Raw genomic sequence first — 15,751 nt, forward strand, 5'->3', positions numbered from 1 at the left:
ATTCTGGTCATTCCTTCTGAAGCATCTGGCATTGGCCACTGTTGGAATACAGGATACTGGGCCAGATGGACCTTTGGTCTGACCTACTATGGCTGTTCTTATGTTATATTCTGCAGAAAGAATCTGTAAAATTTCGATGTATCCTGGATACGTGCACTTAGAAAGGGGTTTGTTTTGAAGATGATGCCCTTGTTTGCAGGGTTGAGTGACAAGCACGATCGTAGCGTTGTCTACAGTAACTGAGGTAGGCGGTAGCAGATAGGGCACTGGACTCATGAATTTTGAATAACATCTTCCTGAATCTTGCTTTCCTGACCTTAAAAGAAATCTATTGAGATGAGCATTAAAAGTTAAAAATACACCCTTAGGTATTTTAAACACTTTGTTCTGTAAGATGGCCCTGGCTTTTCCTGTGTATGGTCACCTAAGCCTAACATGTATATTGGCTGTGCATTTGCAGATGAAGGCCTGGTCTACACTAAGAAATTAGGTTAATATAACTACAGTAAAAGCTTTGTTATCCGGCATGTTGGAGGAATGGGGGGTGCCAGTAAGTTAAAATTCTGGTTAACTAAGAGGGAGGGAGTTTGGGTGCAGGAGGGGTTCAGGGCTGGGGGTTGGGGTGCAGGAGGGGTGTGCTGTGCCGGATCCAGATGGCGCTCACCTAGGTTGGCTCCCTGCAAGCGGCGACATGTCCCTGCTGCTCCTAGGCGAAGGCGTGGCCAGGTGTGCTGCCTCCGCCCGCAACCACCGCCTCCGCAGCTCCTGTTGGCCATGGTTCCCGGCCCATGGGAGCTGCAAAGCCAGCGCTCGGGGCGGGGGCAGTGTGCAGAGCCGCCTGGAGCGTCTCCATGTAGGAGCAGCAGGCACATGTCGCTGCTAGCAGGGAACCATGCGGAGCCAGGCAGGGAGCCTGCCAGCCCCACGCCAACTGGACTATACACCGGACTTTCAATGCAGATCTTTGAAATGCCAGTTTATGGAGCTTTCCAGTTGGCAAAGTGCCGAATAACACAACTTTTACTGTACATTGCTCAGGACTGTGAAAAAGCCACCCCGGGGATAGTTAAACCCACCTCACCCCCATTGTTGCCAGCCCTAGGGTGACAGGATAATTCTCCTGTTGGCCTAGCTCCTGCCTCTCAGGAGGCAGATTATCTACGCTGATGGGCGCATCCCTCCTTTTGGCGCAGGTAGTGCCCGCCCTGCGGCGCCGCTGCAGCCGTTGAGGTGTAGACAAGCCCTAAGCCGCACGATGGCCAGTGTCCTCAAGTGCCGAGAGGCCGGAGCCACCCCCGCTCTCTCAGCCGGGCGGTGGTCGCTCCTGCAGGAGGCTGTGGCCTGGGGCGGACGGGAACCTGCGGGCGGGGCCCGCGGCGAGCAAGGGGACACCGAGGGGGGGGCGGGCCACGGCGCAGCCACCTCGTCACACCCCGCCCCCTCCTCGGCCAGCAGCGGGGGGTGGAGCTCGGGCTTCTGCTCCTCTCCCCTCCGCCGGCTCCCCGCTCCCCGCCCGGGAGCCCGTGGAGAGCAAATCCATGCGCTCGGCCATCCACTGCGCAGCTGCACTGGGCCCCGCCGGAGCGCGCGAGAAGGAGGCCGGGGCCGGCGGCGTCTCATGGATCCCCGAGCCGACGGATGAGGCGAGGGCCGCTAGCTCTCCCCGAGGCAGGCAGCTCCGCCGGGCTCCGGTCTGAGGGGGCGCCTGGCCCCTCCCGCGGCGGCGGCGGCGGCGGCTCTAGCGTGGGGCTCGGCGGCTGCAGCTCCTCCCCCCGTGGCGGTGTTATGGCCCCTTGTTGGAGCACAAAAGGGTCCCCAGGCTGGCGGTCGGCGCAGCTCCTGTTCCTCGTCTTCTCCTGCTGCGGTAGGTACCCGCGTCTGAGGGGCTCGGGCCGCCCCCTGGGCAGGGGGGTTGGCGGATGAACCCCCCTTTGTCTCTTTTCTCCTCCGTGGGTGAGGGGCGGGCATCGCAGCCCTACTGCCGGGGAGAGGTTCCCCTAGTTCCCTACCCCCGCCCCGGTTTAATGACCCCGACCCTCTCTTCCCCCAAACCCCTTCCCCGGCCTGATCTCGATTAAACCCCCTCCTCCAGGCCCTCTCTTCAAATGTCTTCTGCCTTATCTCCCTCTTGTTGTTCCAGTCCGTGGTGGTGGACTCTTCCCGGGGGCTCCCCTAAACTCAGCCTGGGACTTGGCCCAGATACCTCCTTCCCCCTACGCACGCATCGGCAAACTCCAGAGCCGTTGTGTGACTGTAAAAATCACTGAATTAATAAATCCCTGCAAAGTGCTCCAGTCTGGCCAGTTTGAGACAGATGAGGCCTGGTCATTGCTGGACGTGATCCCCTGACTATGTCAGATGATAAAATGATGATGCTAATATTATGTGATGAGTTCTTGACTCATCCTCACACAGAGAAAGGCCTTGAAGCAATTCCAGAACTCTGTGCTCTCGTTTTGGCTTTTTTGTTTTTGTTCAACCTGTGTAATGATACTGTGTTTATTATATTAACATAAACACCCATATTTCTTTCCTAAACCTCAGCCTTGTATAAAGAAATACTTATCATTTCTATCCCTTGCAGCATTTCTCCTCCTAAAGTATTTCAGAATGATTTACAGACAGTAGGCCAAATCCAGCAGTTGTTACTCAGATTTTACTGTGGAAAATTCCTGTTGGCTTCTTTGGGAGTTCTTCCTGAGGACAGAATTTCATTACTGGGTTCTGATGGTGTTTGTTTTCATTAGGTCCCACAGTGTGTTAAAAGGTAAATGATGTCTTATGCTGTGAAGAGCTTACAAGCTGCAGCTCTGATTTAGCAAGCTACTTAGGCACTTGTTAAACCTTAAGTATGTGCTTAAGTATATTGTTAAATTTGAGGCTTCCGGGTTTGTTGTGCTAATTAACGGAGCAGGTGTAAGGCCCCGATCCTGCAAACACTTAGGGTATATCTACATTGCAGCTTGGGAACAAGTCTTCCAGCTGTGTTGAAAGACTCATGCTAGCTTTTCTGGAGATAGTGCACAGAAAATAGCAGTGTGGACATTGAAACTCTGGCAGACACTCAGGCTAGCCACCTGAGCTCAGACGAAGCAGGTTGGGAGGGCTTGAGAGTTTGAGCTGCAATGTCCATTTTTAGCTTGCACGGGGGAGTGGAGCTAGTGCAAATGCTGTGTACCCAGGCTGGGAGGCACAACAGCTGCAGTGTAGACACAACCTTACGGATTCTTGCTCCCAAGATTTTTGCAGCAGTGTAGCTACTCTAACGTAGTTACATTGCTGACAGCACGGTAACCCCGCAAGGTAGATGCAGTGCACTACTGCAAGTTGGAAATGAGTAAATTGAATGGGTGCAAGCCCCATTTTACATTAGAGCAGCACATCTATCCTGGAGGTCTCTGCTGATGTAGCTACGGCTATATTAACTGCAGTGGTGCACAAATCTATAGTTTGGACAAGCCCTTACATGTGTTTAAATTTACACCTGAGTAATCCTATTGAAATCACACATGAGACTGTTTATCTGTGTAGAATGAGGCCTGATCTTGTATCACATTCTTCTGTAAAGACAAAGATAGGGGAAAGGAGTATAACTTTGTAAGTAAATTGGTCAAGGTTTGGAACATGTGCACCAATATGGCATCAGCACAAATGAAATAAAGCCGCAATTGGAAGAAAACTGATCCGTAGTACAGTAGGAAGTGGTAGGGAAATCTTGGCCCAAGGCACTGGGCATGCTATAGAATGCGCTATGACAGGAGTAGCCAGCCTGAGAAGGAGCCAGAATTTACCAATGTACATTGCCCAAGAGTCACAGTGATATATCAGCAGCCCACTATCAGCTCCCCCCACCCTGCTGCCAGTGCCACCCAGCCACCAGCAGCCCTGCCAATCAGCGCCTTGCCTCCCCTCCCCTCCCGATCAGCAGTTTAGTGGTGTGCAAGAGGCAGGGTGGGGGGGGGGGCGAGAAAGGACAGTGGAGGCTCAGGGGAGGGGGCAGGAAGGGGTGGAGTGGGGGCAGGTCCTGTGGCAGAGCCAGGGATTGAGCTGTGAGCACCCCCCCCCCCCCCCCCCGGCACATTGGAAAGTTGGCACCTGTAGCTCCAGCCCTGGAGTCGGTGCCTATACGAGGAGCCACATATTAACTTCTGAAGAGCCACAGGTTGGCCGCCCCTGTACTATGAGATCTTTAATTTCCATGCAAAGCAGACACGACTTCGTTGTTTAGGAAATTGTGTGTATGCCCATCCATGCATTTTGCATGGCACTCAGCCACGATGAGTTAATTTTTTTAATTGCTCTGTGGTTTTTTGACTGAACCAAACAAAAAGGAAATCATATTTATAATAGTGGTTCCTGATGTCATTTACAGTATTTGTACAGTATTATAAAACCATACCCGTACTTTGCAAGAAGATGTCTAACATATCTGTATATTTTCAAAAAACAAAAAACTTCCTTGATCACACCATGCAGCTTTAGTCAAGGTTTTGACAAGGTTTTTATCAAAGACCTACTAGTCAAAGATAAGAGGACAACTGAGTCTGGGGGCTCCACAAATGATTTCCCTGGGCAATGCTTTGCTGAGCATCTCAACCTCCTCTGTTATGTCTATTGCCAAGGAGAAAAAGGGTGCTGAGACTTCTACCTGGGTGCTGTCTCTAACTTTTCTTGAAGGACTCCTCCTTTTATATCAGTCATTGTCCAACAGGTGTCTGACTTATTTGCTGACCAGGAAAATAAATTGCTGTAGGAAAAAATATTTGTGTTCTGAGACTTGAGGTATTTTGTCCTGGACCAGTACCAGTCCAGGTTTTAGAGATATAAAAGAGTGATTTAATTTACAATAACCTTATTGTAAATCAGTTACTTGTTTTTCTTTTTTAGTTCATCTTGCAGAATTGCCATGAAAACATACCATTCCGGGTACAAATTTTACTGTCCTACCAGTTTATAATGATGAGAGAGGGAGGAATAATAATTTACTCATCCATTTAAAAACAATTGCTTGACTCAGGCAAGTGGGTGAGAAGAACTTTGCTAGGTTAGTTTAGTTAATTTCCTAAAGAAATGATAATTCATGTAGGTTGATTTGAGAGCCAAAACACGTTCTCCCAACAAGATCATTTAGTGTAACAAATTGCTGTACACTAAATTCAGATTCTTCAATTACTTTTTAGTAATATTTTTACAGTTTATTCAACAAACATATTTCGATAAACAGTCATTGTTTGTTGGAATTACTTTTAACACAACTATTAAAACCCAGTATGTTAGAATGGTTTTGTATTCCTTGAAAATAAAATAAAATAAAATTTAATAGTACAAACCCATAAATATACTTTAGGGTCTGTTATCACAAAGGGTCCCAGAATTTGTCTGAATAAAATCTTTCATCATCTTTTGTGCAAGGGGGCATAAAGCTAACTTGCTCTTCAAAATTGTGCTTAGGTGCCCTTTGGGACCAGGGCCAGGTTAGGTATACTTACAATAGACCCATGTCTGTGGCTCCAATTGCAGTGTCATACTATGAAACCTAAATCCTAGCTTTCATTTAAAAAGTTTGTAGACTGCATGGTTGCAAAATGCTCAAAAATGTGACCTGTATGTAACTGATACAGTGATGTCTGCAGACTCAGAGAACCTCCAGTAAATGGAAGAGCAGCAGTCACTAGCGCAACATTCTCATACGCGGCCACCGTGGCCGCATGAAGCCACCAGGGGCTTTTCATGCGTCCATGACCGCCTCCTGGGTGGTGATGGGGGGAGGCAAAGCATCGGCCCTTTGCACTCCTCCTTGTTGCTCCTGGATGCGCTGCTCTGCACTGCCTCTGGAGAGAGGTGGGGCGCAACACTGCAGGAGCAAGGTGAGTTCTTGACCCACGTTGGGGGGAAGGGGTTTGGGTGGCAGGCTCCAACGGCAAGACTTCAGGAACCTGGCTGTGCGGCCCTGGGCTCCAACCACGGGGCAGCGGGTACTGACCCCCCTGGCTCTGGCCACACAGCCCTGGCCTCCAACTGCAGGGCTTCAGCTTTTGGCCCCTGGTTCCAGCTGTGGGGCAGCAGGCGCTGGCCCCTAGTTTCAGTCCCAGGCTCTGGCCACAGGCACTGACCCCAGTCCCAGCTGCAAGGCGGTGGGCTCCAAGCACAGGGCTTTGGGCGCCAAACCCTGGCTCTGGCCGCGGGGCAGCAGGTGCTGACTGCCGGCTCCAGTCGTGGAGCTTCAGTCGGCTTTTGGCCCCCAGTTCCGGCCGTGTGGTGGCAGGTGCTGACCCCGAGCTCCAGCCACATGTCCCCAGCCCCTAGTGGTGTTCCCTTCCACTAACTGCACGGCAGCAGGCGCTGACCCACGGCTCCAGCCGTGCGGCCCCAGCCCCTTGTGCTGATCCCCTGCCCCAGGTGCACAGCAGCAGATGCCGGCTCACAGCTTTGTTCCCATGTAGTGGCGGATGCTGACCCCCGGGCTCCGGCACTCAGCTCCTGGCTCTGGCCATACAGCGGTGGGCTCTAGCATTGGGCACTGACCCACAGCTCCGGCTGTGTGGCAACAGGTTCCGATCCCTGGTTCCAGCCACGTGGTTCCTGTCCCCAGCTCCAGGTTCTAGCCACGGGCACTGAGCCCCGGCCCTGGCTGCATGGCAGCAGAAACCAGGCCCTGGCTCTGGCTACACGATAGTGGGGCTTATCACCCACCCCCATCACACCTGGCCCCTGCTGTCTCCCACAGCCCCATATCCACTCTTCCTCCCCCCTCCCTACCCCCCCGCCCCTGGACCCTGCCGCTTTCCTGGTCTTGAATCCATCCCCCTATTGCCCTGGGACTCTGCTGCCTCCCCTGGCCCCGCGTCCATCCCACCATCGCCTCTGACCCCGGCTACCTCCCCTTTGGGCCCCCCCCATCCAGGGCTTAATGGATCTTGGGGCTTGCTGAGAAAAGTGATATTAACAAACATGCAAGTATCACTTTTCAAGCAGACTTACTAGCTATCTGTGGAAAAGTAATACTTGTATGCTTGTTAATATTACTTATAGCCTCCCAGGTAGCTACTAAGTGTGCTGTGATATTAACAAATATCACTTTTCACAGCAAGCCCAGGACCCATTAAGCTCTGGATGGGAGGAGGAGGGGTGGCTGAAGGGGGAGGCAGCATTTTTATTATTGTCTGCCAAAAACCCCTACAAATATAAATTATAATGACTTGGATGTGAATCTGTGCATTTTTCATTGTTTTTCGTAAAGTTAATTAAGTATTTTAGGAAAAAGGCCACCAGTGAGAATTGGTGGCTGCACTCTGAGGCCACCAAAAAATTTGTTTTGAGAACCCCCGCACTAGAGCTTGGTAGAAAGCCCACCTGGTCCCATACTTATCGGAGAAGACCAGGGCTGCTTTTCAAGTGGTGGAGGGGCTGTGGTGTGTTTAGGACCCTGGGTTGTCTTAATGCTGCCCTTTGAGCATTAATATTTCCAAGAATCTGCCTCCTGCTGAGTACGTGTTTCACATTACTTAACCATAGATTCATTAGTTTATATTTGCCTGGGTTAAACCTCATGTTGATGACTAGTCTTGTGGTGCATGGTTGAGTCTCAAGCCTTGAGTTCTTCCTTCCCTCCCATGCATTTCTTCTGTGACCTTGTGCAAATCATTTAACTTTCCTTTGTCTTGTTTCCCAAGCTATAACATGGGAATACTATTCCCATACCTTTCTGGGAGGCTTAATTCATTCACAACTATAAAGACCTTTGACATCCTTGAATGGGAGTTACTTAATATTTATATAGTATAGCATTTTCTGCCTATGTTTATGCTTGTATAGGTCTCCTTTTAAGTGCCCGTTCTGATGTTCACCATATCATCCAAATGTTGCCATTTAGTGTGCTGTATAGATTGAGTAGTGTATTCTTCTAATTAGCTCACATTAATTCCTAGATGAGAGATCTTCTTTCTAGTGAGCTACACCGAAGTGCACTAGTATGAGGCCAGCCTTTCTGCTTGAGATGATCTCGCTTGAAATGTGGACTTTCTCCTTTTTACAATATGAATACATCCTAAAATAGATGATTGGGAATTGAAGTCTGGCACATCAGAATAATCAATAAAAGCCTGCTGCTTGGAAAAATCCACACTTCTGAGCAGTGTAGTTAAGTTGACCTGAGTCCCTGTGTAGAGACTGCTAGCTCTTGCCTCTGAGGGAGATGGATTACCTACCCTGATGGGAGAATCCCTCGTGTAGGCATAGGTAATATCTATGCTGAAGCACTACAGCCGCACCATTGTGCTGCTGTAGCATTTTAAGTGTAGACAAGCCCTTAGTACTGCCATAGGGAGCCTCAGGCTCCCATGATTTCTTTTGAGACACTGAAGCTTGGGTGGAAGTCGTAAATAATTGAAATTTTCCATAATCAGGGTTATAATAAAATGCATACAAATTATCCTTTATATAACAAAACTCACTGATATCAAACAGTAGTTCTGACTACCTTCCCCGCCCCCCCCCCCCCCCCCCCCCCCCCCCCCCCCCCCCCCCCAGGTAGAGTTAAAGCAAGTTGTCTTCAAACGCACAATGACCTCAGAGGCTTAATTCACAAGATGTGGCAGTATTATGAACACCAAGGATGGGTGGTCTGCTTCCTGTACAAATCAGCACATTTAGTTTTCCACTTATCCTTCTTTGTATGTGTGCTGCAGGGGTTTAGGGAAGAAACTACTGTAGCATGCTTGCCTTAAACTAAATGAAAATATCTTTGACAGGTTATATACAACTATAATCTCAAATTGTTTCCAGCAGAATAGTTATTTACCACTAGCTTGGAAACATAACATTTAAAATCTCTTATATTGACATGGTAAAGTAAGGCAGGCTAAATCTGAATGTCTGCAAGGGGTGTTTCAGAGCATATCAGTTGGGAAAAGGATATGTAAAATAATCATTTCACATCTTTGAATTGCAGCACTGTGCAGCTGGATGCCATATCCTGGGGCTGAATTGTATCGTGGGTTTAATTAGTGAAGGCATCTCTGTTGTGGAGACCACATCTTTCCATTTCCCTAACATGCTTCATGTCAGAGGGTACTGAAAGAGCAACCGATTCCATGGCCAAGGTTTAATTAATAGCCCTGGGCAGAGCAGTTCACAAAGGCTGCAAAAGCTGTGGTGACAAAGGATCCTAAGTTGGGAAGGGCCTTCACAAGAAGGCTCAGTCATGATTTCTGTGTTGGGGAGGGAGAGGCAAGGGAGTAAGTTCTCTTTAATAGGGACGAGAAGGAACAATATGGCCCCGACTCTTGGTTTTCTTTTCTGTTTTTAATCTTTTAAATTTTTTAAATGGAGGGTGGAGAGAGAAGAAAGTAAGGGATCCACTTCTATTTTCACTGGGAGGGAGTGAGGATCAAGTCAGTATTTGAGTCATTGCTTCTTTAAGAGTAGGAAGGGAAAGTAAGGAACAGAAGCACTTGATTCAGAAGAAGGATGCTAAGCAACTTGTGCATACCCAAGTGCAATTATGCTTAGTCCTCAGGCAATGAGGTATCAGGTAAATTTTGAATCCTGTTCATCCTGATTGAGTGAATGAGCAAGCTGTTACTTGTGAATAGTCAGACGATCCAATCCCCAGGCTTTTACTGGGCGTGTTGGAGCTGCTCAGGGGCCTCTCTATGCTTGTTAAGACATGAGTGCAGAAAAAATAATGATGTTTTGGGTCAGGCCCTTTCTAGCTGCCTTACCTGTTGAGTATATCCCCTCCCCCAGGGACCCAGCTAATTAGGCCTGAATGTTGCTGCTATGTTGGCTGAAGTTGTTTCAGTGTCCCTTAGCTGTTACCTGATTGCTGGTAGTATGCATGCTGCTTAACTCCAGGCCCTGCCTCTTCTTTCCCCTGCTGTCACTCCTATGTGTGCACTCCCTCTCACAGTTATAATTAAAAGCATGAGTTGGGTAGCTTGATTACATAGGTGAGGACCAATTGAATAGGTTTGCTGGTAACCCTCTGTTGTAGAACTCTTTGTCCCTTGCGTTAGGAACCTAAAAAGCTGGTGGTTCTGGAACTTGGCAGCTAACAGTGTGGAGGTTGGGGACTCAACTAAATCAGCTATAAAATGCAATAGCATTTGAGAACCATGAACAGCCTCAGTAAATACAGAGGAAGTAAAATTATTCGTCTTAGGTCCTGCTTGGTTCCAAACTCTAGTCTGAATCTACACAAAGGCTGTTCCTTGACAGCTTCTTATGGTATTGCTTAACATTCTCTAGACGAAAAAATGTAAATAAAATGTGCAGTATGGTTAGCAATAAACTACTAAATATATCTAAAATTTGAAACAAACTTCCACAGTTCCGAAGTCTTGTGTGCATTATTTAAATTACATGATCCTTTCAAACAATAATTTTTCTCAAGGATTATAATTTGATTTGAGAAGAAAGTGGATTGGAATAGCTTTAGAAACTATAAGATGCTGAATTCTTGCCTTCATTTAAAGGCTGTGTTTGTAGATCAGAGGTCCTCAAACTATGGGGTGCACCCCCCCGGGGGGGCATGGAGAAATGTTATGGGGGGCATGGTGGGGTCTGGGCTAGCGCCGACAAGGGGTGTTGGGGAGGGAGCACCACCCAGCCCCGCTCCACTTCCAGCACTTCTCTGCCCCAGCTGCGGCCCAGCCTCTCCCCACTGTCCATGCCCCCCTCTCCCTGAGCAGTGTCCCCGCTCCCAGCCCTGGCTTGGGGAGAGAATAGCGGGGGGGCGGGGTATGTGGACAGGGATAAGGGAGGGCGCAACCCTGAAAAGTTTGGGGACCACTTGTGTAGATAAATATAACAATTACTTGCGTGTATGCACATATGAAGCATTAAGTATATAAATTCCAGCACCAGCAAGTTGTTCAGCGCTTCCTTAAAGAGGTCTGATGGTGAAATCTTGGAAATTTAGGGACATGTTTTAGAAATGCTTGAGGTTAACAACGTTTATTTGAGGGTGGTGGTCAGTCTTTTGCAGTTTCAAATTACCATTGTTTTGATCCTGTTCTACATTTTTGGTCATCTGGAAATCTGCTGTTAGTAACCTGTTTAAAATGTATACTGTAATTATAGAATTTTAAGCAATCCATTCTTTTGTACAAGGTAATGCAAGTTAAAGAGTGAAATAGAAATTAGAGGATCCAGTCACTCTACCTGGAATTAGCTCATCAGGAGCTCCCCTGTAAGAGTGGTGGTGTTTTTATGGTGACGTTCCATAGAGGCATTGTGAACAAATTGTGAATTTTGCTGGCAAAGAGGCTCTTAATTTGAGTAGAACATGTTTTTATTACACTAGTTCTTTTTGTAAAACATAGTGTATTGAAGCCTAACTCAATAATTTTCACCCTCCGAGGTGTATTCCTTCAACTGGAAATCTTCACCCATTTTTGTTTTTTTTTTTTCCCTCATCTGAGCAGAAAGGAAATTTCTGAGCTTGATTTCATCTTCTGTGACAGCATAGAGTACTCAATGACTGCACTAGCTTATTTTATGGCATGTGTCAGCCTTTTAAATAATTATATAAAGTGCTACATTTTGGCACAACAGTATTCCTTGTCTGCTAGGATTAATGTTTTTGTGAAGAACAAGCTGAGAACTTCCATGTTATCACAAAACATTTTGTGGATTGGAAGCCCAATCCAATGTCCATTAAAGTCAATGAAAAGACTCTCATTGACTTAATTGGGCATTGGATGCTAAACCAGGCCTGATTCAAACTCCTAGTTGTCAATTGAAATTGATAAAGTTAGGGATAATATCTGTGTTAGGTATTTCTAATATGAACATCTCTTTGGTATGCAAGTGCCAGTATATAATCTATTTTGCTTAAAATTAATTATCGGCAATAATTAATAGGGGTGGATCTTACACAACCCACAGCCTTGGCCTAGCTCTGCCTCGTTGTAGTCAATGGAAGTTTTTTTACAGTTGATATCAGTTGGCCTGAAGTTAGGTCAACAATGACCGCTTTTGAAAAAAATCTCACTCCTGAACTCTCATTGCGGAGAAACTAAATGAATTCTTTGCATTGGTCTTCACGGCTGTGGATGTGATGGAGATTCCCAAACCTGAGCCATTCTTTTTAAGTGACAGATCTGAGGAATTGTCCCAGATTGGGGTATCATTAGAAGAGGTTTTGGAAAAAATTGATAAATTAAACAGCAATAAGTCACCAGGACCAGATGGTATTCACCCAAGAGTTCTGAAGGAACTTAAATGTGAAATTGCAGAATTACTAACTGTAGTCTGTAACCTATCATTTAAATCAGCTTCTGTACCAGATGACTGGAGGATAGCTAATGTGATGCCAATTTTTAAAAAGGGCTCCAGAGGTGATCCCAGCAGTTACAGGACTGTAAGCCTGACTTCAGTACCTGGCAAATTGGTTGAAACTATAATAAAGAATAATATTGTCGGACATATAGATTAACATAATTTTTTGAGGAAGAGTCAACATGGTTTTAGTAAAGGGAAATCATGCCTCACCAATCTACTAGAATTCTTTGAGGGGGTCAACAAGCATGTGGACCAAGGGGATCTAGTTGATATAGTGTACTTAGATTTTCAGAAAGCCTTTGAGAAGGTCCCTCACCAAAGGCTCATATGCAGAGTAAGCTGCCATGGGAGAAGAGGGAAGGTGCTCTCATGGATTGCTAACTGGTTAAAAGATAGGAAACAAAAGGTAGGAATAAATGGTCAGTTTTCAAAATGGAGAGAGGTCAATAGTGGTGTCCCCAAGGGGTCTGTACTGGGACCAGTCCTATTCAACATATTCATAAATGATCTAGAAAAAGGGGTAAACAGTGAGGTGGCAAAATTTGCAGATGATACAAAATTACTAAAGATAGTTAAGACCCAGGACCGCTGCAAAGAGCTACAAAAGGATCTCCCAAAATTGGGTGACCGGGCAACAAAATGGCAGATGAAATTTAATGTTGATAAATGAAAAGTAATGCACATTGGAAAGCATGATCCCAACTATACATATAAAATGGTGGGGTCTAAATTAGCTGTTACCACTCAAGAAAGAGAACTTGGAGTCGTGGATAGTTCTCTGAAAACATAGCTTCAATGTGAAGCAGCAGTTAAAAAAGCGAACAGAATGCTGGGAATAAATAAGAAAGGGATAGATAATAGGACAGAAAATATCATGTTGCCTGTATATAAATCCATGATATGCCCACATATTGGATACTGTGTGCAGATGTGGTTGGATGAGATGAGACAGCTAAGGGGAGATATTATTGAGGTCTATAAAATCATAACTGGTGTAGAGAAAGTAGATAAGGAAATGTTGTTTACTACTTCTCATAACACAAGAACTAGTGGCACCAAATGAAATTAATAGGCAGCAGGTTTAAAACAAATAAAAGGAAGTATTTTTTCACACAATGCACAGTCAACCTGTGGAACTCCTTTCCAGAGGATGTTGTGAAATCCAAGACCATAACAGGGTTAAAAAAAGAACTGGATAAATTAATGGAGGATAGGTCCATCAATGGCTATTAGCCAGGGTGGGCGGGAGTGGTGTCCCTAGCTTCTGTTTGCCAGACGATTAACTGTTCTGTTCATTCCCTCTGGGTCACCTGGCACTGGCCACTGTCGGAAGACAGGATACTGGGCTAGATGGACCTTTGGTCTGACCCAAGAATAGCAAATATGGCAGGCGACCAGCTTGCCTTAACACTGAAATCTTCAGTGAGCTTAAACTCAAACAGGAATCTTACAAGAAGTGGAAATTTGGACAGATGACTTGGCAGGAGTATAAAAATACTGCTAGAGCATGCAGGAAGGCCAAGGCACTATTGGAATTGCAGCTAGCAAGGGATGTGAAGGGTAACAAGAAGGGTTTCTATAGGTATGTTAGCAACAAGAAGAAGGTCAGGGAAAGTGTGGGACCCTTACTGAATGGGGGAGGAAACCAAATGACAGATGATGTGGAAAAAGCTGAAGTACTCAATGCTTTTTTTGCCTTGCTCTTCACAGACGAGGTCAGCTCCCAGACTGCTGCACTGGGCAACACAGTATGGGGAGGAGGTGAGCAGCCCTCAGTGGTGAAAGAACAGGTTAAGGACTGTTTAGAAAAGCTGGACATGCACAAAGTCCATGGGTCCAGACCTAATTTATCCAAGGGTGCTGAGGGAGTTGGCTGATGTGATTGCAGAGCCATTGGCCATTATCTCTGAAAACTCGTGGCGATCGGGGGAGGTCCTGGATGATTGGAAAAATTAGTGCCCATATTTAAAAAAGGGAAGAAAGAGAACCTGGGGACTACAGACTGGTTAGCCTCACTTCAGTCATTGGCAAAATCATGGAGCAGGTCCTCAAGGAATCCATTTTGAAGCACTTGAAGAAGAGGAAGGTGATCAGGAACAATCAACATGGATTCACCAAGGGCAAGTCATGCCTGACCAACCTGATTGCCTTCTATGATGAGATAACTGGCTCTGTGGCTATGGGGAAAGCAGGGGACATGATATACCTTGACTTTAACAAAGCTTTTGATACGGTCTCCCACAGTATTCTTGCCAGCAAGTTAAAGAAGTATGGATTAGATGAATGGACTACAAGGTGGCTAGAAAGATGGCTAGATCATCGGGCTCAACGGGTAGTGATCAACAGCTCGATGTCTAGTTGGCAGCTGGTATCAAGCGGAGTGCCCCAGGGGTCAGTCCTGGGGCCGGTTTTGTTCAACATCTTTATTAATGATCTGGATGATAGGATGATTTTCAGCTTCATCAAGTTCACAGATGACATTAAGCTGCGGGAGAGGTAGATACGCTGGAGTGTAGGGTTATGGTCCAGAATGACCTAGACAAACTGGAGGATTGGGCCACAAGAAATCTGATGAGGTTCGACAAGGACAAGTGCAGAGTCCTTCACTGAGGACAGAAGAATCCCATGCACTGCTACAGGCTGGGGACCAACTGGCTAAGCAGTAGTTCTGCAGAAAAGGACCTGGGGATGAGAAGCTGGATATGAGTCAGCGGTGTGCCCTTGTTGCCAAGAAGGCCAACAGCATATTGGGCTCTATATTAGTAGGAGAATTGCCAGCAGATCGAGGGAAGTGATTATTCCCCTCTATTCGGCCCTGGTGAGGCCACACCTGGAGTATTGTGTCCAGTTTTGGTCCCCCCCGCTACAGAAGGGATGTGGACAAATTGGAGAGAGTCCAGCGGAGGGCAACAAAAATGATTGGGGGTTGGGGCACCTGACTTAAGAGGAGAGGCTGAGGGAACTGGGCTTATTTAGTCTGCAGAAGAGAAGAATGAAGCGGGATTTGATAGCAGCCTTCAACTACCTGAAGGGGAGTTCCAAAGAGGTTGGAGCTAGGCTGTTCTCAGCAGTGGCAGATGACAGAATAAGAAACAGTGGTCTCAAGTTACAGTGTGGGAAGTCTAGGTTGGATATTAGGAAACAGTATTTCACTAGGAGGGTGGTGAAGTACTGGAATGGGTTTCCTAGGAGGTGGTGCAATCTCTGTCCTTAGAAGTTTTTAAGGCCCGGCCTGACAAAGCCCTGCTGGGATGATTTAATTGGTGTTGGTCCTGCTTTGAGGACTACATGACCTCCTGAGGTCTCTTACAACCCTAATATTCTTTGATTTTATGACCCAGTAGGGCCATTCTTAATTGTCTTATGTTCTAGTAAAATCAGTATGTCTTATGATGAAAGTGCTTCAGAATCAGTGAAGAAACTAATTTTAGATATTACATATGTATACACATAATTTATATGCTTT

General features: G+C 46.6%; 1 protein-coding gene across 2 annotated transcripts in view; it reads left to right on the forward strand.

Moving 5' to 3' along the window:
* The first annotated feature begins 1,452 nt into the window (after positions 1-1,452).
* The window catches only part of LRP12 (LDL receptor related protein 12), a 103,889-nt gene continuing 89,590 nt past the window's right edge, over positions 1,453-15,751 (forward strand). For both annotated transcript variants that reach the window (XM_027818464.3, XM_027818465.3), the window contains exon 1: positions 1,453-1,864. In XM_027818464.3, the coding sequence (XP_027674265.1) occupies positions 1,639-1,864 (226 nt within the window). In that variant the 5' untranslated portion in view covers positions 1,453-1,638. The remainder of the gene's footprint in view (positions 1,865-15,751) is intronic.

This window comes from Chelonia mydas, chromosome 2 (genome assembly GCF_015237465.2).
Source record: "Chelonia mydas isolate rCheMyd1 chromosome 2, rCheMyd1.pri.v2, whole genome shotgun sequence".
NCBI lineage: Eukaryota > Metazoa > Chordata > Testudines > Cheloniidae > Chelonia > Chelonia mydas.